This window comes from Ciconia boyciana, chromosome 18 (genome assembly GCF_034638445.1).
Source record: "Ciconia boyciana chromosome 18, ASM3463844v1, whole genome shotgun sequence".
Taxonomy (NCBI): domain Eukaryota; kingdom Metazoa; phylum Chordata; class Aves; order Ciconiiformes; family Ciconiidae; genus Ciconia; species Ciconia boyciana.
The window spans coordinates 11383932-11408707 of record NC_132951.1 but is presented as its reverse complement, the minus strand read 5'-3'; the positions used below and the strand labels follow the sequence as shown (position 1 = coordinate 11408707).

At 43.0% G+C, this 24776-nt stretch overlaps 1 protein-coding gene across 3 annotated transcripts in view; it reads left to right on the top strand.

Annotated features, from left to right (window-relative positions):
• PNPLA7 (patatin like domain 7, lysophospholipase) overlaps positions 1 to 24776 on the top strand; it is a 125659-nt gene that overhangs the window by 74334 nt on the left and 26549 nt on the right. For all 3 annotated transcript variants that reach the window (XR_012045731.1, XM_072883478.1, XM_072883479.1), the window contains 2 exons: positions 54 to 172; positions 17419 to 17575. Coding sequence is in view for 2 of the 3 variants with exons in the window: in XM_072883478.1 (XP_072739579.1) it covers positions 54 to 172; positions 17419 to 17575 (276 nt within the window). In the remaining variant the exon portion in view is untranslated. The remainder of the gene's footprint in view (positions 1 to 53; positions 173 to 17418; positions 17576 to 24776) is intronic.

Below are 24776 nucleotides of genomic sequence, written 5' to 3'. Positions count from 1 at the left end.
GTGTAGACTCTACCCTGCCTTTAGAATGACCATCTTCTGCCTCTCTTCTGCAGATAGAGATGTACGAACGTGTATTCCAGAAACCACCAGACCGTCACTCTGACTTTTCTCGCCTGGCTCGTGTTCTGACTGGAAATGCCATTGCACTGGTCCTTGGGGGCGGAGGAGCAAGGTAGGTGGCTTATCCTGGACACGCTGGTGCCTTGCCACCAGATCCTAGAGCACCACTGTCACTGGGCTGTGACAGATTGTTCAGAATAACAGGCATCCTGTAAAATCAGCACTGCTCTCTAAGCAGCATTTGGGGGAGATACTGAGGAGCTGCTTTTGTTACACAAACTTAGCCTGCTGTGTGGATTTGTTCTTGGATTTCTGCAGAAGGAACATGAGTGTTTGTGACCTCTTGAGACTTTTCATAAGTTGGGCTTAATACCAGGAGATGACCAGGACATTAAGTATGACTCTTCTTTCTTTTGTTGGCCTACCCTATGGATTTTTTTCCGCTATGGATTCTTATATTAGAAAATGGCTCACAATATTTCAAAGGCCCCGAAAGCTCTTCAAAGTTTGAGCAGCAAGAGGAATTATGTCCTCTAATGGGCAAATGTTCTCTTCTTTATAATTGCCCAAAACCCCAGGTACCTATACACTTCTGACAGCCTTATTTTACAGAAGGATTGTATTTTTGCAGACACAAGGACAAGGTGTTTGCTGAACACTATTAGAATTCCATCTGAATTCCTGGTGAGCTTTGGAAATAAATTATTACTGACATTTTTCTTTGGAATCACTTTTTGCTTTGAGAGCTTTATGTTGAGACAGACATAGAATTTAGTAGCCCTTTGTCTCAAGAGAGTGCTGGCTTCGTTGTCTTCATCACCATGTTCTTGAAGGCCTTCTTTAAAACAGTGCTTTGATGCTTTGAAATACCGCTCTCAAAAAAAAAATAAAATTTTGCACATTGTCTGTCTACTTAATCCATGGAAATATCACATTTTTGTCTTTGGGCCAGTGCGTGTTTTGGGCGGAGTATTTGCTACGGTAAAGGTTAGAGCTCCTTTGTGACAGCTTGTTCTGATTAGTCACTTGATGCTGAGACAACCACTGCTTTGGCTGTTTCTTTGAGTGTCTGCAAAGATGCCTTTATCCTTCTTGCTTTCACAGTTTCCTCACCTAAGATGATTTCAGTATTTCATTTCTGAGATAAGCACTGTCCGGTGGAGACACAAAGTAAAGCAGAGGAGGGGAGCTTCTACTTAACCTGGGTATCTCAGGAGGCTTCTAATCGACTGATGCAAAGCACTCAAGGCTTTTTTTTATTATTATTTTTTTGTTACAAGCTATCCGATATCTCTGTCTCTACTGAAGCCTGTGTCATGCTAAAATATGTGCACTTCTATATTTCTGGCAGCACATTTTGCTCATTCCCTTCCTTTCTTCCTTCTGTAAACACTACTGTAATTTTTGCCAAACTTTTTTTTTTTTTGTTCTACTACTTAACTTGCAAGCTACCACCTGCTGGTTTTCGAGAGCAGAGGTAAGAAAGAGCAGGATTATTGAGCCTGTTTGGTCCTGTGTTGTCGTCCTCCGCAAATCTGAACCGCTGCACTGCTACGGTGTTGACTTCAGGATTTCTGGATGCGCACCACCCATTCAGCTATGTGATCGTGTCTCATTAGCCATTAATTTGCTTATTTCTGCATCCATGCAATATGGAGAACTTTAAGAGGATTAAATGGCAGAATGGATAAATACGATAATTTCTTCTTTCTCTGAAACCCTGTTTATGTCATGATCTAAAATGCTTTCTCTAAGGGGCTCAGGCTGGCATGTGGATGGTGTCAGCATTGTGCTTCCAGTGGAAAGGTGCTTGTATGCTATTTCTGTAACTGAATTGTCATCTAAATTCTGGTTAGGCGAAAGATTGGGATTTTTTTAAAAAATGGTTTTTGAAGTGAGAATATAATTAAGACTCTGGGGAAAGCATGAAGTTACTCTGAACTCTGTAAAAAAAAAAAAAAATCTGCCTTTGGAAGGTTCACAGGTCAAAGTAAGTTCTTAGGTCCCTATCTCTACTAACAAGGGAACTTCAAGAGGTTATGCGCTAGGCACTTAAAATCATCCTGTGATTAAAGCCCATTCCGGCTAAAAACATCTTTATGGGTCGCTGCACAGACTCCTGATAGTTAGCGTAGCCTTGGGATTATATACTACACAAAGCAACCTCCTACCTTGTTCTAGAAGCATGAATCATGGTGGTCACAAAAACCAGAGTGAGCTAATAGTTACAGGGTGCTGGCTGGTGGTTATTTCTGTTAAAGCTATTGTGTTCCATGACTCCAGTAATATCAATTATTTAGTTGTTATTTTGGGAATGTTTGTCTGGCTTCCCAGTGACAGTTAGTTTGGAGGTTTTACCAGAGCAGCTTCCTAGTAATTATCTTTGTGGTTTGTCATGACAAAAGGCACATAGGAACTAAAGGTTTTCTTTCTCTTGTGAGTATAAAAATAAAACAAATTGAAGTGATACAGTTCTAAAATTATAGTGTTTTGCTTTTGTTAAGTGCTAACTTAATTTCGGTTAGAAACATTGTGGAGTTTGAGGGAAGGAAAGGGGATTTGCGTTTAGAAAAATAATACCTTTGAAATGTAGTTGCAAGAATAATGACACATCAAACCCTGCAACAAAGGCATAAACCCTCCCATAAATCATTTTCATGACCTTTAGCCATCCCACATACAGCCCACCCTTTCTTTGGTTTTCTATAGTTGTCTTAGCAAAGCTGTTTGAAAACTAAACTTTATGGGGAGTAAATAATTAATACAGAAGTATCTGGGAATCCCTAGGGCTTTAGAAAAAAACCAGGTCGTGCTGTTTCAGAAGACTGACTTAAGCAAAATTGTGATGACAAGCTTTGTTGTGGATTATAATGTCATTATTCTAGGAGTGAATTTGGTCCAACGTGCCTATTCCACATAGGCGTAATAGGAAAATACAAAGCGTTAGCCCTGTTCCAGTTTGGTTATTTTGATGAGAAGCTGTATTTGCAGTAACGCACACGATACAACTACGTGATGTGCATAAGATATGCTTGTTGGGAAGGAAAGAGCTATTGTTAAAAGAAGTTACTTGCCTGTTTTGGATGTGCTATCTAAAATAAGGCATAATAATCAGCTGCATGTTCGTGCTGGGAACGAATACATGTGGTGCCAGAGACCTTTACCAGCTGGTACTTGTGGAGTCTGCATGTCCTGCCCCAGCCGTGCTACGTGGCGCACGGGTGGATGGGGCTCTGCAGCACACTGTTCCTTTCCCTTCTCTCCGCTGCCCTTTTCTTCAGGCAGAGTATTTAAGCCTTCCCTGAGGAGGTGCTGTTGAAGGATATTTGTAGATATTTCATCAGGGCATCTTTCTTTTCTCTTTTTTCCGTTTAGTTTTCTCCTCTAACTTATTATTTCACCTTGGCTCTTGGTATGTCAAGTAGTTTTTTTCCACAGCACTTTCTTGCTGACTCTAAGGATTTGACTCAGACTCATGCCTTTTCATTTTGGGCAGTTGGCCTGTTTCATCAACTTGTTCTTTCTGCCTTTTCTTTTTTATTTTCAGCTCTGGTCCTCTGAAAAGGGAGGATAAAAGCAGCAGCGTAGGAAAAGCAAGTTTTGCCTTTCTTGTTACGGAGATACTTGTGTCTGATGAACACACTTGTTGCCGTGTCTGTCTGTGCTCCAGAAGCCTGTGCCTCGTGCAGGGTGCTCACACTCCATGCTTTCAGAGAAGGCCAAACGTGCAGGTCCATCTCCCCCTGGCCACTTATTGGCTGCTGCGCTGAGCCTGACTTGGGTCTCTGTGCTCCTTAAAGCCTGGCTTTTCTGATTTGATGGCTTTACCCAATGATGAAAAGACTAGAAGAGTGCCCAAGAGGCAGATCTCATAATTATGCTGCTCTCAGAAGATCACATTTGCCTTCTGCACCCTCAGTGTTTGACTCCAAGACCACTGATTGCACGAAGAATAAAACAAGGAGGCTTTACTATCGCTGCGTCCATTGTGTTTGGCTGCAACTCCAGTTCGTTCAGGCAAATCTCAGTAAAAACCTGCTTATCAGTCTTGCTTACCTTCTCTGCCACCAAACGCTGATCCCTTGGCACTGCTGTTCATCCAGAAGGCACAAAGACAAAATTTGTTTGTGCTTAGTCTGCACTGGGACAAAGACTTGCAGCTTATGAGTAATCCTTAGCATAGTCAGGTTGGGCAAAACTGCCTTCTGCGGTTGAAAGGAACCAAGGGATGTACAGGTCAGGTTGTCTTATATACATGAGTCAAGCAAGGAGAAGGCAGGGCATGCCCACACCCACCTTGGGATGCGGTGGGTGCACATGTGCATCTCCCAGTGCAGGTACAAGGAACTTCTATTTGAAGGCTGGACCCAACGTTGGCAGCATGTTGAGAGGTTCCCAGCTGTCACTGTGCCTCTGTGTTTCTGAGCAATCACGGTAGAGAAGGATTGATGAAAAGCTCCTTATATAATGTAAGGAAAAACTTGAAACATTCATTTTGAGAACTTTAGAAGATCATATTCCTTTTCTGAATGTTGATGCGTGCTTTTAGCATGCAAGTTTGGCTAGGAGGTGAGGAGCTCTTGCATATGAACAACCCTGTTGTGCTTCCCCTGCTCCTTCTTGTTTAAAAAGGAATTGAATTTGGGTATTGATGACCTGCCTATCCATGTAAAATACTTGAAGGTGAGTATATGCTGTGCTGTATTCCTACTATACTGTAGGATACAGTATCCTATGATACTGTATTCCTACTATAGTGTCTTTGCACATTGCTGTCCTCTGGGGCAGAGCGCCTTCTGGGGAGCTCCTGACTGCTTTTAGCAGACAAAGGGACGTGTTGCTGATGTTCCATGGCCTGTAACAAAGTACTTTAATTACAGTCTCAGCAATTAAGTGGTATCAGAGTTGGCATTAAGTGCAGAGGCTGAATCTGCAGTATGCTTATGTGAGGAGTCAGAAATGATTAATGAAGAGGCTAGTATGTTTTGGGTTTTGTTTTGTTTGTCTGTCTGGTTTGTTATTTTAACTTGGAGAGAAGCCTTAAAATGCACAAAAACCTTGTAGTCTCATCCCGTGTGAGGGCAGGCTGATTCTTATTTCTTTTTCCCATGATAACTGAGGACAGTAGGTGTTTTATGGTTACCAAAACATCTACTTTGTTATTTAGTTGCTTGATGGTTCCTCCATAATTGGATTTTGCTATCTTAACTCTGAGAAACCTTCACTTCTTCATTGCATGATGCAGGTCTTTGGTGTTTGGCAAGAGCATACACTGCAGGCAGCAGAAATTCTGCTTTCACCTCCTGTGAAATTCTCATCAGCTTTTTCTGAGAGAAGCTATGAAGTCACTGTTTCCTTTCCCTTGCTTGAATTGGTTAAGGAGAAGTTGACAAGCTGCCAAAATTAATGAACGTGCAAATACTCAGCAGCATAACATGGTAACATAACAGTTGGACTTACTGGGGCAATGTGCTGCAAGGAAGTGATGTTAGAAGTAAAACCTCTTCTTTTTGGGGGCTGTTAGCTCTACCAAAGACCAAGGTCAAACAGCAACGCAGGAAGGTCTGGTTTCCAGCACTGCCGCTGTGGAGAAGAACACTGGGAGCTGTAGCTGTGCAAGTTCTCTAGCGACTGCGATCCCTTCTGGACTGTCATCTTTTGCTCCATGGTCCACAAAAGCAGAGAGAAGCATGTCTCTTCCCTGAAAATAGGGAAGACTGCACAGAAAATGTCTAAGCTTAGTGAACCTTCTAGGGCATAATAAAAGTGAAGGCTCCTAGGTCAGGACCGAGGTTTGCACACCATGGGGTGGAACAGGCTGGCTGGTAGTGCAGTGGTGGAGCTGACATCTCATACCCCAGCCTACAATGTGTGATGAGACATCTGAGGAATAAAAAGCTGGAATTTGAGGTGGAAACTATGTTCCAATGACAAAGTGCTGTCCTCGGGACGGACAGTTTGCTCACAGGACGCAGACAACGCATTTTCCGTGCTATAGCTTCCTTTCCTGCAGTGCAGGTGATAGCAGCATCGTAGTTATGAAACCCTGATGTTCAGTCTTGGACAATAACAGAATCTCCTGGGGAGACTGCATGAAGTTTTATGGTGCAGGTGCTTCGGATACAGTTCCGGCAATTAAGGAAGATTAATTCTTATTCCTCAGCTAAGATGGATAAGTAACGATATGAGGCTTTTTACTCCTATCAGTGGGAGAAGTGTGTGTGTGTGGACGTTGTCTTAAAACTACCACTTGCGAGCTGCAGTACTTGAAGTGGAGGTGGTGGGCTCGTAAGATCAATTACTGTGCCTTAAATACAGGGTAGTAACTGGAAGCGTGAAGAGAGTTGCTTTTTTAAACTATTGAACTTGACCACAAGCACCTAGATGATGTGCTGTTGCAAGAATGTGTAGGGGGAAGTGGTGGGGGGAGAGGGAAGGAATTTGGTGCCTGCATTCAGAAGCTCCCTCCAGAGGCATGCACTGAAACCACTGTCATAAAGAACAGAGCAGTGTTTTTCCCTATGGGATTCTAAACATACTCAATATAGAGATTACAGAAGGGATGAAAGAAAATCCCATGGGAATTTCCTGGACTCTCGATGTTCCTCACATACATCAGAACACAGTGAATGTTTTTCATCTCCTTTGCTGGGTTCAAAACTTTACGGAGACTGAGTCTAATGAGGGGCACCCCAAGGTACGAGGCATAGGGATCTGTGGAGCCCAAGTGTGCTGGTATTACCAGTTCCTTGTGCTGGAGAATAACAGTACTGCTCGTCTTGAGAACTTGCTTAATTATGTCTTCTTCATGCTTCCATTCCTATCTAGATCGTATATAATCTATTTACCCTTTTTCTTTTTCCACCTGGCCACATCTGTGTTGGTCTGTAAGTCTCCGTTTTCCCTTTCTGACACATCCAAGCTGTAAGATTACCCAGTTTCTTTGCACCCTTTTCGTTCTACTGTCATTCCTGCTTGTCTTCTTTACATCTGCCCTTTTGTTCCTTTCCCAGTCTTTGCTTTCCAGTCCTCTCTCAGAGGACCTATTGTAAAAAATAGAGTTTGCCAACTGCTTCTACCATACTGGAGGGGTGTCTTTATTTGTCAACTTAACAGAAATGCACTTGGCTTTGAAATAATTCTCAGATCATGCAGTGAACTTCAGGACTGCACTGCGTTTTGCAAATAGATTATTGACAGCAAAGTTTAAGGTTGCTCTCAGTGGTTTACAATGGGGTACAGGTATCCCCTTCGTTTTTTATCTCTATCTCACAGTGCTTAAAATTCACAATAAACAGAGGGCTGACAGCTTGAAAAATATGTAAAAATTAGATTCTGATTCTTTGAAGTATTCAAAAAAACATAGCCTAATACAACACTTGTTCTGAAGTAAATTATGAAACAAAATTCTTGCTAAAACCATTGTTCTTCCTTCTGACCTTGGCTAGGATAGTTCTGAAAGAGCAACAACAGCCTTTCTGAGATGCTTGTGGTGTCATGAGTTACTGCAGCTATTGAGGGTTAAATCACTGAAGCGAGGAATGGGCAGTCAGGATTTCACTTCGCTGGTGTTCAGCTCCTGATGTCGCATGGGCTTGAGCAAATGGCTTAAACACTGATAACTTGTGTTCTCCTTTGGTAAAACGAGGCGTTTGCCAGCTCAGCTTTGGCGTCTGTGCAGGTCACCCTTTATAAACTGCTCTGAAGGACTTAGAAGGAAGAGAAGTATAAACCGTTACCACTAGGAATTGTTTGGGTGTTTAGGAGGGTATTGTTATCTCTAAATGTATATGGATTTATGCTCTCATCTCATGGGTTGGATGTGTCTGGGGAATTTGCTTGAAACCTTACATCCAACCCAATTATTATGATAAAATTAACTCTCTATTCCAGTGTGCAGTGGCTGAGGAATAACCAGGCTGCTGATAACCCTGTTTGTGTTGTCTGGGTACAGTGCCAAGACACGGTCAACATTTTTGCAGGGGCTGCTGAGATTTGAGAGTATCCTTGCCTGTTCTGGGCAGCAGAGAGCCCACACAAGCAAACCTTGTAGTCCCTAGTCAATTCTGGGCAGCGCCAGCTCAGACGTCTTCTCCCACAGTGCAGAGACGCTGGAGGAGAGGAGCTCTGATGGAAGCCAACAGGTTCCTGAGTAGCTGCCTCTGAAACGGAGTCTGTAGGATGGGCCAGGTCCTAATCAGCTGAGGGGTGTTGTGCATTTGGTTTCCTGGTATTGTGGAAAAGTGAACTGCTGGACGTGGTGATGTGTGATCTTGTAGAGCTAATGCGGGTCCAGCACTGTCCTCAGGCAGGTAAGCAGCCTTGGTGGTGTAGAGAGCGGTGGTCAGCGGTGCTGGGCTCTGCTTGGGTTTGCTGAGATCCCCAAGATCTCCAGCTTGGTGTCTGGCAGTCCCGTACGGAGCCAGTCTGGCACAGATTGGGTCCTTCTGCACTCAGTTCACACCATTTCCTAATTTCTACTTATGCAAGATAAGAGTGAGGATTTTTTGCAATTCCTGTGTTTTCTTTTTCTCTCCCCCTGATACAGTCAGGCAACATCCATTAAATTCATGTGTCATTTCCGATTGCTTGCTCAAGATACTGAGATGGCATGTAAGGACTCTGCTTTCCTTTTCTATAGCAGGACAGGTCTTGAAGAATATGTACTGCTAAAAGGATCCCATTCCTCATCCTGATATTGCTGTAAAGGATGTCAGGAAATGGAATGGAAATATGAAAGAAACTTGAAAAAATGCTTCTTCCCTTCTTTTAAATGGAAGACTGAAGCTTACCATCCAGCATCTGCAGTCTGTCAGTGGCCAATAACGCCTTATGAAGCAAGATTTCTGCAGTATGGAAGTATCACAATGATATGAAAAAGACTGAATCTGCTTTGTGTCATGGAAAAAAAAAACCTGAATACTTGAAATATCCTTCCTCCAGTTCCCTTCCTTCAAAGTAATCCCTTTGTACACCAGGCCAAACCTGTCTTTTGACATTTGGAAGGGCAGAAAGTTGGCAGCCCCGAGGTTAATCCTCGTGACCTTTGCATTCGTCAGCCTGTAGTCTTCACCCTCCTTCACGTATGCTTAGCTCGCTGCTGTGGTAGGTGCATTTCAGAGGAAGGGAAGCTATTGGATGACCTGAAATATGTGTTTGTGTGTGTAGATAAATATCTGTATCTCAGTGCACAGTGGAGTTGTAGTTTTTCTTTATTATATCCCTTTTTGAAGCTCAGATTGATGTATGAGGGCTTCAGAGCTTGTAATCATTCATATAGGTGTTTGGAGAAGTGGCCTGCGACCTGCGTGTTTGTACTCTGTCGTGAGTAGAGCATCCATTGCCACATGCAGATAAAGCAGACCGAAATCTGAATTCCAGTGTCAGCCACGCAGTCAGGCTCCTGGATTCCCAATGTCTTTCAAAAAGCAGATTTGATTTCAGAGCAATATCCAGGAGCTAAAATAACAGAGAAGAGTCTAAACTCTTTATCCTTAAAGACAAAATTACACCTTTGACTTGATGTTTTAGTTTTGGTGCTGTTTTATAGAGACTGAAGGAGAAAGATAAGGAATGTGGGCTCTTCCTTGGAAAAGATGATGATAACTTATGTTTGGATACCTAATTTGAGTCTTACCCAGGTCAGCCCTAGAGAATATCGTTTGAACAAACAAAACTTAAGTCCTAAAAATAAAACGGTGAGTTCTGAGTATTTGCTTTTGTTGAGAAAACCTCATGAGACATGGCTGTGAACTCGTACTGAAGGCTTCAGACTTTCTGTTTGCAAATGGTTGGTAATAGACTGCAGTGTAATTGCTCCTAAGAGGCTTTGCTTTGATTTCTTCAGGGATGGACCATCTTGTGTATTGCCCGAGAGCTCAGCCATATTAATCTGATGTGTGTTTATGCATCCATTCAAAATTCTGCCTCAAAGTGCAGTTCTCTTAAACATGCAGAGCTGTGTGGCTGTTACCAGATCTGAATGCTAATTGCTTGGTGAGTTGTGTAATAGTTGGGTCATCACATCCACATAAAAGCCATGTTCATATGGCTTGGCACCCACATAATGCTTAATGATCTGATTTTTCTTTTTCCCATCTGTAGCATCTATGTAATTGCTCATTTGCTCCCATTTGCCATGGAGGTTGAAGATTTTAATGGCTTCTATTAAATCCTCCAAGCAGCGGGAGCTTGGGAGCCATCTACTTCAAAGTTATGACTTAAAAAAAAAAAAAAAAAAATTAATTGCAAGTGGTTTATTTGGACTGTCCTGTCCTGATCGCCAGTCTTCAAACCACCAAACTCATTTATTCATAGCAGTACTTTAATATACAGATGAAATTAAACGAGGAGATGGTGGAGTTGTGGTTTAACTTGTTACTAGTTTTGCATTCTTTTTCTCAGCTGAAAAAATGTGTGCTGTGTTACAGAGCTGCGAGTTTGAGGGAACGCTTTCCATGTAGCAGTTGTAATGCTCTGTTGGCAAGTCCACATGCTTTCAGGAAGACAGTAAGGCTCTTGCATTGCTGTGATTTTTAGGAATCTCTGCCTAACCTTATCTGGGCAATGAGCTTTCCTGTTAAGAAAGAGGAGATTGGAGAAGTTGTAAGTAAAATCACAGTTAAATTCTTTAAAAGTGCTATGCTTTTGTCTTATTTCTGCAGCTTCCAGACATTGTGCTCAAAGTGGGTTCTTCTAAGACTTTTCACAAATAAGTCTCAAAGGGGTGGGGGAAGGAGGATATATTTGTTTTCCAAACAAATTATCTTTCTTTGCAGATAACTGAATTGTTTCTTGGCTCAGAGTAAGAGACAGGATTTTGTTTGGCATCCCCAAGTGGAGAGTGATGAGGGGGTGCGGTTTGCCATTCAGCCTCTCTTCCCTCCTTCCTCCTCCTGCATGCACCTACTGGAGCGTGCTGCTGGCAGGTGGGATCAGAAAACAAGCCCTGGTCCATTTTCTGATTTACTTTTACTCTGGCTCTATTTTGTGTTTTTTTTTTTTTCTCCCCTCCAATGGTTTACTCACATATCCCTTCACACCCCAGGACTAGGTAGACCTGACAGCCCTCCTGGAAGGGCTGAACAATTTTTGCTCATTTACTTCTGTGTCAGGCAGAAATATCTCTGTTTAAAGCTTGTTCTAAAGTTAGTATATAAAGCAGAAATAAGATCAGTGCTAAAAGGACATTGTATTTGGATTTTCTTGCAGGAAGGTACTTTCACTGGGGTTGTGATAAATAGGAGCTGCTTTTTCTGCTGAACATGCCTGCATAGCCCTGAGTGCGCAGGGTTAATGTGCAATCTCCATCGCATGGCAAGGCTAAAGGGAAAATGGCTCCTTATCTGTGAGTTAAGGAGATGTGGGAATCTGAGGGCAAAGCTAAGTGGGAGGATGAAACGAGGCTGTTGCTAATGGAGGGGAAGACGGGAAGAATGCAGGTCTCTGGATCAATACGCGTGTATTGGGGACAGTTTTAAAAATGGGCACTGGAAGGGAGAAAGCTTCCTTCAGGGCAGCTGCTGGGAAGGATCCTGTTGGTAGCTGGATGTTGGGGTGAGAACCAGGTAATGTGGGACTACTCCCTCTATTTAGCTTAGAAATGGGGCTTAATTAATTAATTAACATTGTCCTGATTGGAAACTCCCTCGTAAGTGTGCAAGTAGTACAGAAGGAGCAGAAATGCAGTGGTCTGGCTTCTGTTATCCTTTTGAGCTGACAGCTCAATCACTGTAATTATTCAGGCAAATTTATGATACCAGGAAGTTTTATGGCCGGGAAAGCTGGGAAATAATGTTATTGGAAAGATACAAGTATGGTTAGTTCTCCAAGCAATGTTTATATGTATGGTTGCAGCTGCAAAAGATTGAAGGTGCCAAATTGGAGGTAATACAGTTGCAATTTGTAGACGACTTGCTTGATTTCTAAGTCAGTGACTGTGCCACTCAACGTCAGGATTAGCAACAAAACATGTACCAAAAAATGCTTCTTTTTATATAAAGAAAATTCTCTTTATCACATATTTCCAGATACCACTCTATATAGCCCTCCGTTTAAATAACTTCTAATCTTCCCCCCTGCCACAATACAATGAGCACCTCCGGCGTAGCTCTGAGAAGGTATCTACCACCACCACCACCACCGAAGATGTTACTCAGATAACAGTTCTGTAGTGGATGTAGCTGTATCTGTTAGTCCAAGACCCGCTAATTCAGTAACCAGCACCAGTTTCGGGATCCCGGTCCGAGGGGTGCAGGTGAGCCCGTGTGCCGTACCTGGCGGTGTTTCGGGAAGTGCTGTCTGTTCCCGTGGGCTGGAAGCTCAGTCTCCTTCAGTTTATTTCTAGAGCTTTCAAAGCAGTGTTGGGGGAATCGTTGTCCAACGCACCACTTTTGCACATCTCTAAAATGGATATAGTAATACATACTCATTTGCGCTTACCCTGTAAGCTGGGTGATCCAACAACTGCTCTTGCATGCTTTGAATCAAAGCTGTTATATGAAGGAAAAGCTGTTTTTATTTGTATAGCTCTGCTTCTTCAGAAGTTTTAAGGTTATGTGGGAGCCTTAATTCAGGTTTGTTAGGCTCTGGTGGAGCTCAGTAAAGTCCCCTTGGCAATTTCTCTTTTTTTCCTACCTACTTCGCCACTTAACTACATCAGGAAGGTGGTGGAGCAAGCCATGTGTCCTGCTCCGGGGAGGCTTTGGTTAGAGACACGGTGGAGCTCTGCAGCAGCCGTGACCTTAATTCTGTTTTTAACCAAAGGAGAGAACATCTCTGCATTCAGAGAGATCTCCTTCGTCCTGATGAGTCAATTAGGAGAAGAGGTGGGTGCTGGGGAGGCTGAATACCTGAGCTGTATTTTCTCTTCCTTTCTGGAACTGAAGTGGACTTTGGAGGTGTGTGATGTGATCGAGCTGCAGCCTTGCCTTGCTGCTCCATTAGTCATGGTCTGAAAAACAAGTGTCGCCTCTCTGTGTGCTCGCGGTATCGTCTTTATTCTTCCTAACACTGACAGGCGACATCCTATTGATATATTAAACGTGGCTTGTGGAGAAAATATTGGTGCACAGTCTCTGTTTTTGTATTAATTGTATTTTCTTCAGCCCCCTGACCTGAGCACAGAGGACAGCCTGTATTCTTGCTGTCACTTTAATCTGAACTGTCCTGCTGCATTTGCTTGCTTCTTCCTGAGAGTCATATCTAATCTGAGCTCTGGCAGGCACGTGTGGAGCAGACACATGCACGTCTCACAGAAGAATTTTTCTTTTATCAGTTGTGCTCTGGCCTTCGTGCATTGCAGTCACATGCCAGTGGCATTTCCCCAGGGGATGAAAGCAAGGGCTTGTTCCAGGAGCAGGAATTTTCCTGCAAGACCTTCTGGCAGAAGTCTGTGCTCTCTGCTTGCTGTGCCATGTTATTTCGAGGAAGCACATTTTCAGCCCCGTAACTCCTCTCCCTGCTTCCTGGTCACTTATTTGTGATCATTAGTACAAAGAAGAGCTGGCATTTGAAATTTAGGAAGCACGGCACTGCTTTTGCAGGCTTTTTAAGCATATTGCAAGCACAAGCTTGGTAAGCAGTGCAGTAAGTAGCACTGCGGGGCAGCCGATGCACAGAGCAACCCATGACTTGCCTGGCTCAGATCAGGTTGCGAGGCAATGGCAGGGGTGAAAACTGAGCGTGGCTCTTATTTCCAGTTCTTCCTCAAAGTGGTTGGTGCTGTTTCCGCTCTCTCTGTAAAGGGTACTAATTAATGAGGCCTGTCCTAGGGAGTGATACATGATGGAAAAGAGTTTGTGCTAATATATGGGCTCTGCGCTTCTTGGGCAAATCTTTGGGTTCTGCTGCAAATTATTTGAAAGTAATCTTCTAGGTCATTTGTCCTTGGTGCCAGGAGTCCCTGTCACTGTCCTGAGGACAGGCGTTAATCCTGGCAGGGGAAATGCTCCATCCAGCTGCACCGTCAGGCGGCTTTAAGGCAAAGGACAGCTGCATGTGCAGCTCCAGCAATGTACTGTGCATCTGAGAAGCTCCTGCCTCGTATCTAGATGGCTTCCCCTGTTCCTCCTTACCTCTAGAGTAAATGGCATTCAGCTCTGTCAGCCAGGTAACTGGAGATTTCCCTGTCCCTTCCTCTGCTCCACGTGAGTGCTCTGGCACTGATGTGTACATACAGCGTTGCCACAATCAATCGTCCTTTGTACTCTTCTTGCCAAACACTTGTATTTTCACATATTGCCCCAAAATGGGCCAGATCCCCTGTGAAATTGTGCCTTGTATTACAAGAAGTGCACGATCCCTGGTTTTTTTCTGCGGTAGTACTCTGACCGGTAAGAGGGACGTAGGTCCTGGCTTCAGTTTCTTTTCCTCTTTAGTTGTAGTATGAGAGCTGCCCACACCGGCTATCCATGATGCACCGGCAAGTTGTCAGCGAGCAGGATGCGTGCTGCCTGGCAAAGCGCCGGCTCCGGCACACAGCTTCCCTTGGCAGCCTGCCCGTGTTTACGTACGCCGTGAGCTGCAAAGAAGTGGCCAAGGGAGAACCAACTGCGAGGAGTTGTTAAAAAGTTTTGTGTAGTAGCGTTGCTGGGGTAATGATGGCCTAAAGCTGTAAGGAGGGGAAAAAACATTTAGGAAGAAGTAGTATCTTTAGGAAGCTGGGTGGTACATGGAGAAATTAGGTGGGTTCAGGCACATTTGACTTTCCTCAGGATTTTAGTTTGCACAAATGGATTCAGCCACGAAGCTGTTCAGGATGCTGCAACTGGAAGAATCAGCGTTGTAGTCGTGTATAAATGAAACATAACTTAGCCTGGCAGTCTATAGGATGTCCCTTTGTGAGCAAGAAAAGTACTTTCGTTCCCATCTTGCAGGTCAGTGCTTTGAAATTGATGCATCTGTTGGAGGTACGTGGCTGTTACACATTTAGCTGGAAGATTGTATTATTGCCAGGGACCGACGATGCAAGACACAGAGGTGATGGCTTGCCAATAGAAGTAATAATCTTTTGTTATTTATTCAAGGGCGTTATACAGCAAAGGAAAAACAAATCCAGAGTGATCACATCAAATCCTTCTTATTTTACGGACACACGAACATGGGAATGAGGAGATCCAGTTTCGGAAGAGGCTAAAGGGAGAGAATCCAGTCTGCAGCTAGTCCTGGCCAGTTTAAAATTGCCCTCCAAGCAGGAAATGCTTTACAGTACTTAACATGTCTTAACAAATCCACATGATGTAGGTGTTCTCCAGAAGGCGGGCTGGTTAGTGTAAGGTCTGTTCCTCAGCGAACCATCGGTGTCAGCTAGCGACTGAGACGCAGGGATAAGGCAACAGTAAGTGCCAGGCACAAGAAGCAGATTGCAAAAATGTCTGCGATCTAAAAGCATAAAAACAATGGGCTCCTCTGGCAGGGATAAGAATATAATTATTTTAACTTGGGACATCTTATGAGAAGAAGCAATAGTAAAGCAGGGGAAGGAGAATTTGGAGAGGAAAGCTAAATGAGCCATTTTCTGCTCTTGGATTACAGCAGTGCAGATCTGTCATTGAAGTCATTTACACCAGTATAACCGAGAACCTGTCTCAAAGCATTTCAGCAGCTGGAGGAGATTTATTTAGATGGAAAGAATGTGTTCAGCATAGCTTGGCCAAATGACACCTATGGTGGACTTGGCAGCTGTTAGCAAGTATTTATAGGATGTAAACAGCAAGGGGAAAGAGGATGGAAATAGAGCAAACTGGGGAAAGAGAAAAATGGGATGAACATGGGAAAAGGAGGATTTTACAGCTGTATGGGTTAGACTGCAAAGCATCCATCCAGGTGGAATGAACTGACTGACTGACTTGATATTAATTGGACAAAGCATTTGAAACCAGAGGCCGTAATTTGGTACTGATAAGAAGGCAGTCAGCCTCCACTGCTAATTTCTCTGCTTCTGTAATGGTTCTGTAAACAGACAGGGATCCCTCTCCCATTAGGGGATCACTGTTTATAAGATCAGATCAAATGTTCCACCTATGCTCTCTTTTCTGATGGTAGGTAGTAGCGATTGCTTCAGAAACGAGTATTTGCAAGAATTAGCAGCTTCTGAGCTTCCTGAACACAAGGTTGCACCTCTGATTTTTCATGTTTAGTAGCCACTGACAGCCTGGTACCTTTGATTCATCCAGTCCACATTTAAATCCATCTGTGATTTGACCTCTTCAGCATGTGGTAACAGTGGTTTCCCCAATTTGTGCTTTACGTACATGTGTCTGTGTGTAAATTCTTTCCTTTATGTTAAACTTTCTGCATGGTGGTATCGTGGGCTGGCCCTGCGTGTCTCCCGTCAGTCATGATCTTCCCCAGTCAGAGATTTGAGTCTAGTTTCTTCTCTCATGAAGTCCTTTCCATATTCTGGTCATCTTTTTTGCTTCTCTCTGTCATTTTCTAGTTCTGCTATTTTTTTTTTTTAGTGAGAAGTCTGAGCTTGCTTGCAGTTTTCAAAATGCTGGTCCATCCTGGATGTATGTTCCTATGTTTTCTGTTTTATTCTGGTTTCTTTGGTTTGCCTTCTGAATTTCCACTGAACACTAGGTTGATATTTTTCAGAGACTATCCACAGCGGTTCCAAAATCTCTCTGTGTGAGCAGAGCTAGTTAAGAGCTCATTGCTGTAGGGGCATTGCTACTTCTGTTTTTCTCTTGTCCCATCAGCGCTGAGCTTCATCTGTTGTTTATCACTTGACTCCATCATTGCTCTGAGGTCCTTCTGCACATCTTGAAATTAAGGAATACATTTGTATCATCCTCAAACGCTGCCTCCTCATCTGCCCCTACCTGGGTCTGTGTGCTGAATGAAACTCCTGCCTTCTCATCACTGTTTGCCTCTTCTTGCTCTTTGTTTTCCATCTTCACATTAATTATGAATCCATGCGGTGACCCATCCTGTGATCCCAAGCTGGCTGAGTTTCTTGAAGAATCGCTGGAAAAGACTCTTGTGCAAAGGTCTCTGAAATCCAGCCGTTCTTGGCTGCTTTGGAAGAACCCTAGTAGATTTTTGATGCGTTGCTCCCATAAAGCCATATTGTCTTTTCCCTGGCATGTCTTGCTGGCTTGATTCTTGGCTGGTTTTTTTGTATCACTGTCTTTTCTACTGAAGTCCGGCTGCGTGATCTGGACTTCCTATGATCCTCAGGGAGACTATTTGAAGATTTCTGCATTCATGACATCTTTTTCTGGCATTGAGGCTTGTTTAGCAAGAGATTGGCAGTTCAGCTAGTGCACACTCGAGTTCCCTTAGAAGGTGGCATTCATGTTCCTATGCTCTTTCAATGGTTGTTTGTCTGATAATGTCTTTTTTTTCTTGACACAGGGGATGCTCCCAAGTGGGAGTTATCAGAGCACTGATTGAAGCTGGCATCCCTGTAGATATGATCGGAGGAACATCTATTGGTGCTTTTATGAGTGCCTTGTACGCCGAAGAACGCAGCTACAATCAGATGAGGATCAAAGCTAGGCAGTGGGCCATGGTAAGCATTGGAAATGTTGCACTTCTCTCCTTAGATGGAGTGCAAGAGCTTAACCACAAGCCTCAGCAGGCAGCAATGCACAAGCAGCCACCCAAGGAAGGCGCAGCCATCTGCACTTTGGCGCCTGTACGACGAAAAGGGCCCCTGCCCGGCAGCGAGGGAGTGAATTGGGAAAGCTGCTCGCTGTCACGCTGGCAGGCGATGGGAGCACCCGAGGAGGCAGGAGTCAAATGCTTGACTTTGCTCTGCACAAACTCCAGTCACAGTATAAGTGTAGAGTGATGCTGTTTAAATGTGTTAGCCTGTGTTTATCTTTGTTTTATCTTCTCTTTTTATGTGCTGGAATCTGTTTCCTTTCCAACTCTCAACAAATGTGTTTCTCTTTTGTATAATTTTCTCTCTTTCGTTCTCACATGCTGTCATTTTTCAGTGGAACTGATTGACAGAGGTAATCCTTCTCTAAACTAAATACAAAATGTGTAATTCACGGTGTAGCCTGACTGGTGGTACTCTGTGTCAGGAGAAATTTTTAACTTAAATATTTAATATAAACAAACCCATATTTTCATAGTTAAACCAAGGTTTGGGAAGGTTGTTTTAAATAGTGACTTCTGTGGGTGAATTTATTGATTACACCTGATTCAAACTGACTAATGGTGAAGATTAACATTATTTCTGAAGTTTGCTAGTTACAGTGCGGTTCCAACTTTTGTATTGGTTATACGAAAACCACATTTTCACATTGGTTTTCTTACTGAAAGGGAAGCACTGTGGGGAGTTTTCTAAATTGGATTAAGTTCTGGGTCTGCTTAGACCTTGAGTTTTAGGGGGAAATCGGAGTCTGGAGTTGGCACATGTATGCTGCTTAACTTTCCCAAGTGTCTTCTAACCTGCCATGGCTTTGAGACGAAATCTGCTTCTCTTGAGAAGATGCCACTTACCTTGCAAGCTAGATCGTCTAGGGCATTAAAGTACACATTGAGGCCCCAGCATGTTTGTGCTCTCCTGGTGGGCAGAGGACCATGGGACTCTGCTCACCTCACTGTTTGCTAGAAGAATGTGGATTTTGTGCTTTTATATAAGAACTGCCTGGCTTGGGAAGCACCCAAACTATAAACTGTTTATGATACAAAGCAGTTCGCTGCAATCGCAAAAGTGGAGGAGGCTTGAGATTAAGGACATAAAAACAACTATACTGAATCATATCAGACATCCATTTAAGCTTGCACTCTTTATTTCCCGCATTGGTCACTAGCGAAGGCTTGCAGGACAGCATCTGAGCAGGGTGAGCACGTGGTGCTGCCTCCCTGCAATGTTTTCCTAGCCTCCAGCAATCTGTGGCTCACTGCCCTCTCTCCGTTGCTCTTGGTTAGGCTAGAGCGATGGAATTTTCCTCTGTGCATCTGTCCAGAGGATTATCTCCTCTTGTTTATTAACTCGTCAGATCTCTTCTGCGCAGGGGGTGCTGCAAAGCTGGAAATGCTGTTTTCTGGGCTGCTCAGGCCGGTGCTCCCATCAAAGCCGGCTTCATTTCCAGCATTGCCGCTCTTGAGCTCACCAGCCTAATCTGGAATCACACTCGCTTTTACCAGAAATAGTTAAAGATGAAAAGAAGAAATTTAATCTATTGATTAACTTTTGAGCACAAATTGCAAAGCTCAGAGAATGTTTCACAAAGGAAAAGACAGGGTTTGGCCCAGCCTCAGGCTGTTTCAGGTATTGGTACCTTGAAATCTGCAAGTAGCTGGAAGAGAGGTTAATGACCTCTGTTAGAGCAAACACTTCATCTTATTAATGAAGAATGGATTTACGTGAGGTTTTTCATGATTGTTCTGACAAGCTTGCCAGGTCCACATCCAAACCAGAAATTGTTCAAGGGTTTGAGAATGAAAAAAGAAAAGACCGCTCTGTTTGAAGCCCTTTTTGCTGTTAACAGCACAGTCCAGCAAAGTGGTTGCATTGTAAATTGAAGAAAGCCATGAAAACCGTCTCTCCGAGTTCAGATCACAGCTAATGTACAAAGTAGCTTGAGGGATTACAAATCTTTCTAACAGTGGCTATTCTGAGTTATTTTCTCTTGTATTGTCGCAGCAACTGTAGGCTGAGCAAGGAGAGCGGCTCCTTTCACTGAGCACCAGCTCTGTGTGTAATAGCAGGGAGGTTTGCTGGGGATTCATAGAAGATCCACCCGAAGGGGCCGAGTGTGAGCGAGATGATAAATCCATCAGATAAGCCCCAAATTCCCAGTGTCCCAAAGTTGCGGGACCGTTCCTGCTGTCCTGCAGAGCAGCGTCGCTGCCGGCGAGGACGGCTGCGGGAGGCGGCTGCTGTGCAAGAGGTGCTCTGGGGAGCGTCTTCCGTTAAGCCGCCATTATGCAAAAAGGCTTGAGCGCTCCCTGCTACAGAACCTGCTGATGCTGCTCCTCTAAAGCCTGAGAGCTTTTGCTGGTGAAGGTTATTGCTGAGCACTCCTTGTGCAAAACCTTGCAGCCTGGCTTTTCTAGCCTGGGGGAGGTTTGAAATGTCTTTGCTGTGATGGATTAGCTAACTGAATTTTTTTTTTAATCTGTCAGAATAAATGCTGGTTTTGTCCTGCAGTTATTTCTCTTTTTGGTATTTTTTTAAATTGGCATATCTCTAGTTGTACACTTGGGGCTGGGAGAAGGGGTATTTTTAATGGGATGTGTTTTCTGGACCTAATGAAGCAGCAAAGAAATATATGACTTTTTTTTTTGTCAAAATACAGAGGGGTATGAAAATTACCAGTCAGTTTAGTTACCGTATATTTTCCTCTGTGTCTCTTCTGTACCTGTGTTTAACCAGCAAAACAAACAAACAAAAGCTTTCATGTTTCCAGATTGTTGGGTTTTCTTGGGTTTTTAATTGGAGAATTAATATTTCAAAGTATAAATATTTCACAAAGAATGGAATATTCTACTGTTGAAGGCAATATGGTTATAGGAATGTGTAGCTTAAAAAGCTTCCTATAATGAGAATTAAGAATTGCTGGGTAGGATGCTGCAGTCATTTGCTGGCTGTGATTGCATGACAGCGAAAATAAACGTGGGGGGTTTCTGAGGTCGCAGTCATGAGGTTCTGCCTCTCCCTAATGCTGCTCTAGTATTCGCGCATTGGGAGATACTGTGGTTTAATGAGCTGATCTGGCCAAAAATTAATCGCCTTTCTTTTTTTTTTTTTTTTTTTTCTTCTGTCATGCTAGTTTCTGGCCAGCTCAGCTCCTTGAGCTGCCTGCTGCAAAGGCAGCTGTGCTGGCACAGGGCAGGGGGGAGGCAGAACCATCAGCCCCAGTTTGGGTCAGATCAGGCTGCTGTCAGACTGGATCCCAATACTCTTCTTGATCTGTTACATCTGTTGTTTTGAGGAAAAAAAAAGCTGTTCTCTGCCATACCAGGGTGATGCCTACACTCGTACCGGGGTGATGCACGTGGGACCGGGTGCAGGTTAAGGGTGGCTTGGGAGCGCGGAGGAGGAGCATGGTGGCAGCGTGCAACCGACTGGATGGCTCTGCAGAAGGGTTAGTGGGGAAGGGTGCGATGCCCACGCGATGGGGACCGCAAATGGTCCTTTCGCTGTGGAAGTCAGAGGGCGAGCATCGTTAGGTGCAGTGTTTTGTAAATCACTTTGCATCCTACACTGTTTTATTTTGTGCGTATGCCAGATCTTCCTGTGTAACAGCAGCTACAAGGACAGATCCCTACAAACAAACACAAAATCTCAGCTGAGCAGGCAAACGTTGCCAAACTAAATTGGCATGAAGAGTGGGCAGGATATTATGGGAAAGACACCTCCTGACCAGAGGAGATCAGCAAAATAACTGGTCCCAGTCCCCCAGGTGAAGGGAGCCTTGGTTACTGTGCCTTAGCGCTGGGTCAGGCACGGCAAAAGGCAATACGAGCTAAAGTAGCTTTAAAGTGCACAGTGAGTCCTAACTGAAATAAGAGGTTCGTTACAGATTGCACGTTAATGAACGTGCACGTATTGTCTCTGAAGTGGGGTTGATGAGCTGCAGCAGAGAACCTGCTTTGGGTGTCCTCCAGCCCGCTGGTGCTCGAGGACAGCATCGGCCTGCCAAGGCGCACTCTGCTGTGGCTTGGTGCTTTTTAATTGCATCTTTAAAACTTTATCAACCTGGTTTGAAGGTCTTATTCACTAGGTTTCTCTGCTTGCAAAAATTAAAAGAGGGCAGATTGCTTTTCCCTCCTAAGCCAGCTGACGTGTTCCCTCTGGTTGCCTTTCAGATGGAATACTGTATTTGAGATTATTAACAACAGAAGACAAAAATACTGGGTGTGTTTTTGTTAAATCTTAAAAATTTGTTATATCAAGAGGTACAGGAAAAATCTATTTCCATGTAGTGATAAGGCCTGATGGTTCATATTTACTGTCTCAATTGTATTATTTGGGGTGTTGAAATTAACCCTAAATCAAGCATTATAACTTGGGAAATTCAGATAAAAGGTTGCATGCAAAATCCAAACATGCCTATTGCTTTGAAATGCCTTGGTAAGGCACCAAACCATCCTGTTTCTGCCCTGTAGCGACCACATCAGCTAATGGTCATGCAGATGGCATGTTAATGTTACAGGATCAGAACATCTGAACCTGATTTTAAACGTACATTTACTTACCTTGCCTCTCTCCTTTACCTGACTCTGAGATGGTTACAGTTTCTTAGATGGATTAATTTTAATTTTCTTCACCTCTTAGATTTCTTAATAGTTTACCTTTAAATCTGAACTTCCATTATATGTTGTTCCTGCCTTCAGGATAAGTATATCCCTGTAGTGCTGTTTATCTGAAACTGTTGGCCTGAGTTACGTTTTTATTTTGTCTTTAACATTTTTTTTTCTTTGTGAATTCCTTTGCTTGTTTCATTGAAACTTTATACATGAACACTGAAAAGGCACTAAAGGAAATTCTGGATGCTGTCTGTAGTACTTTAAAAAACATTTAATCTGTGCTGCTGTTTTAGAGTTTTGATCTTGCAACAAGTTTTCCCATACCCTTGCTTTTTTTTTTTTAATACTCAGGAACATTGAAAAATCCTGGGGTTATCCTGGGTTTTGACACCAGTTTACAACCATTCTGCATCAAAGAACAAAACAGCCAGAGATTAGAATTCAGGTTTCTTTTTGTCCATCATGTGTGTTTGCTCTTGTTCTGCTCATAGAGCAGAAGAACCCTGTCCCTTCCTTGTTGAAGTTGCTTTATAGCACGGGGTAGCTTTCAAAAAATAATTTGGGGATTAAAGGTCTTTTTAATAAGAAAGCTCATCTTGCAGCAGAGCTGTAGAAATGAAAGTTCACGAGAAGTTCACAAAGAATTGCAAAATACCTGCTCTCTCCTAAGAGAATTGGTAGAGGTGCCTTAAGGCCGGGCTGTGCTGTGGGGAACCGAAGCTGCGTCGTTCTTGGAGACGCCGCTGTTGGCCCATGTGCTGTTGGTTCGTCGAAGTATGAAGTGGAGCAGAAGTCGGAAGGCTCTGGCTGCCTTTCCAAAGGGTGATCTTTAACTTAATTTATCTTGTGAATGGTAGGTGGTAGCAGCTATTCTTGGAAGGCTGAGGGAGGCTGTTGGCCATCGGCATCTGCTAAAAGGGCATCTTCCAGTTATGAGAAATGAGAATATTAAGAAATAACCGTTAATTAGTAGTATTTTGTTCACGTACAACATTACTGTGAGCATTAATTGTAGGGAAAATGTAGAGGCTCAGCATTATAAAGATCATTCGCAACAAGGATAACCTGATGTTTGGTGCTGAGTTGGAGAGATTTTTTTCTTCAGTATTAAATAAAGGACTTTTTGTAAATGCCTCTTTCCTTGATTTAATCATTCTAAGTAATGTCAGAGACCAAATCCCTATTTTAAGTACAAAACTAATTCCATTTAACTCTGAAGCTGTGGGTAGCAAGTGTACAGTTAGGTTGGCACGCTGTTCTCGCCCCATCAGAACCTAAAATGAGGATGTGAATGAAGGTGACAGGTTCGTGATTGGTTTTGTGCTAAGGCTTTTACATTCTCCCATGTTTCCTGTATATATACTTGTTTTTAAGGATCTTTTTTCTTTTTTTTTTTTTTTCCCTATACTTGGACATGTATTCTCTGGGCAGATACCTAATATGTATTTAAAAGCAGCTGGACATGACAATGTAGGCTAATCCTGCTCTTTAAATCATTGCTAGAGTAAAGCAAAGGCCAGATGTTGATCACAGATCCTCTAACAGACTGTGGTTCTAGAGGCTGTGTCATGCTGTAGGTCTCTGCCTGGCTGCAGTCCCATATTGTCTGTTAAATTGTTTGTTAAATTAAAGAGAATGTGTAGAGAGAGAAGATATTTCATCTAATGGAAATATTTCATCCAGTAAAACCCTATTTAATTGCGAATGAGTTAATTGGGTTTTTTTGGTCTTCTATTGCATTTTAACTGACTTTGATGTAATATATTGGGCATTGAATTTTGTTAGGATTTATTAGGATTTGAGACCAATAGCATGGTTATAGGACAAATACAGTGGCCATAATGCCATATCGCTTAGGTATTTTCATCATTTTATCTTGTAGGTTAGCACACAGATGTAATGAACTTGAAATGGAGGGGGGGAAAAAAAAGAATCTGTGAAAGCTTAATTATAGTATACGTGTGTTTAGAAGAGACACCTTTGACAGTGCCTGCTGCTGTTATGTATTGTAACGGGTATCTGTAGTGCTTTAGGAAACCTAACGTGGTTTGGTTTATCTCGCTTATGTAGAGTGCCCGTAGTAGTATCTAAATGCTGGCTGCCATGCAGCAGGTGAAGAGCACAATAACTCAATTTGGAAGTGAAAAATAATTGACGGTAATACATAGAAAGTCTGTTTAAAGCTCTTTAAAGTCTGACTGACTTAACCTTGTTGCAGTCCCAGAGAATCACATATATGTTTTTGTAAGTGCTTACACTTACAAGAAAAAAGACTTTGGACTGGAAGAAAAATTAGGTGTGATCCAGAAATGAGATGAGGTACAAATGTTTACATCAATTCCTATATTACAGATTTATGATTTCCCTTCCACGCAGGTGAACTGCACATACACTGTGGAAAACTTTAAACAAGCTGAAGTTTCAACTCAAAAGGATAATGAAGAGGGAGATAACTAATAATATCTTTCTGTTATGAAAAAAAAAATCAAGAATTAAACTAT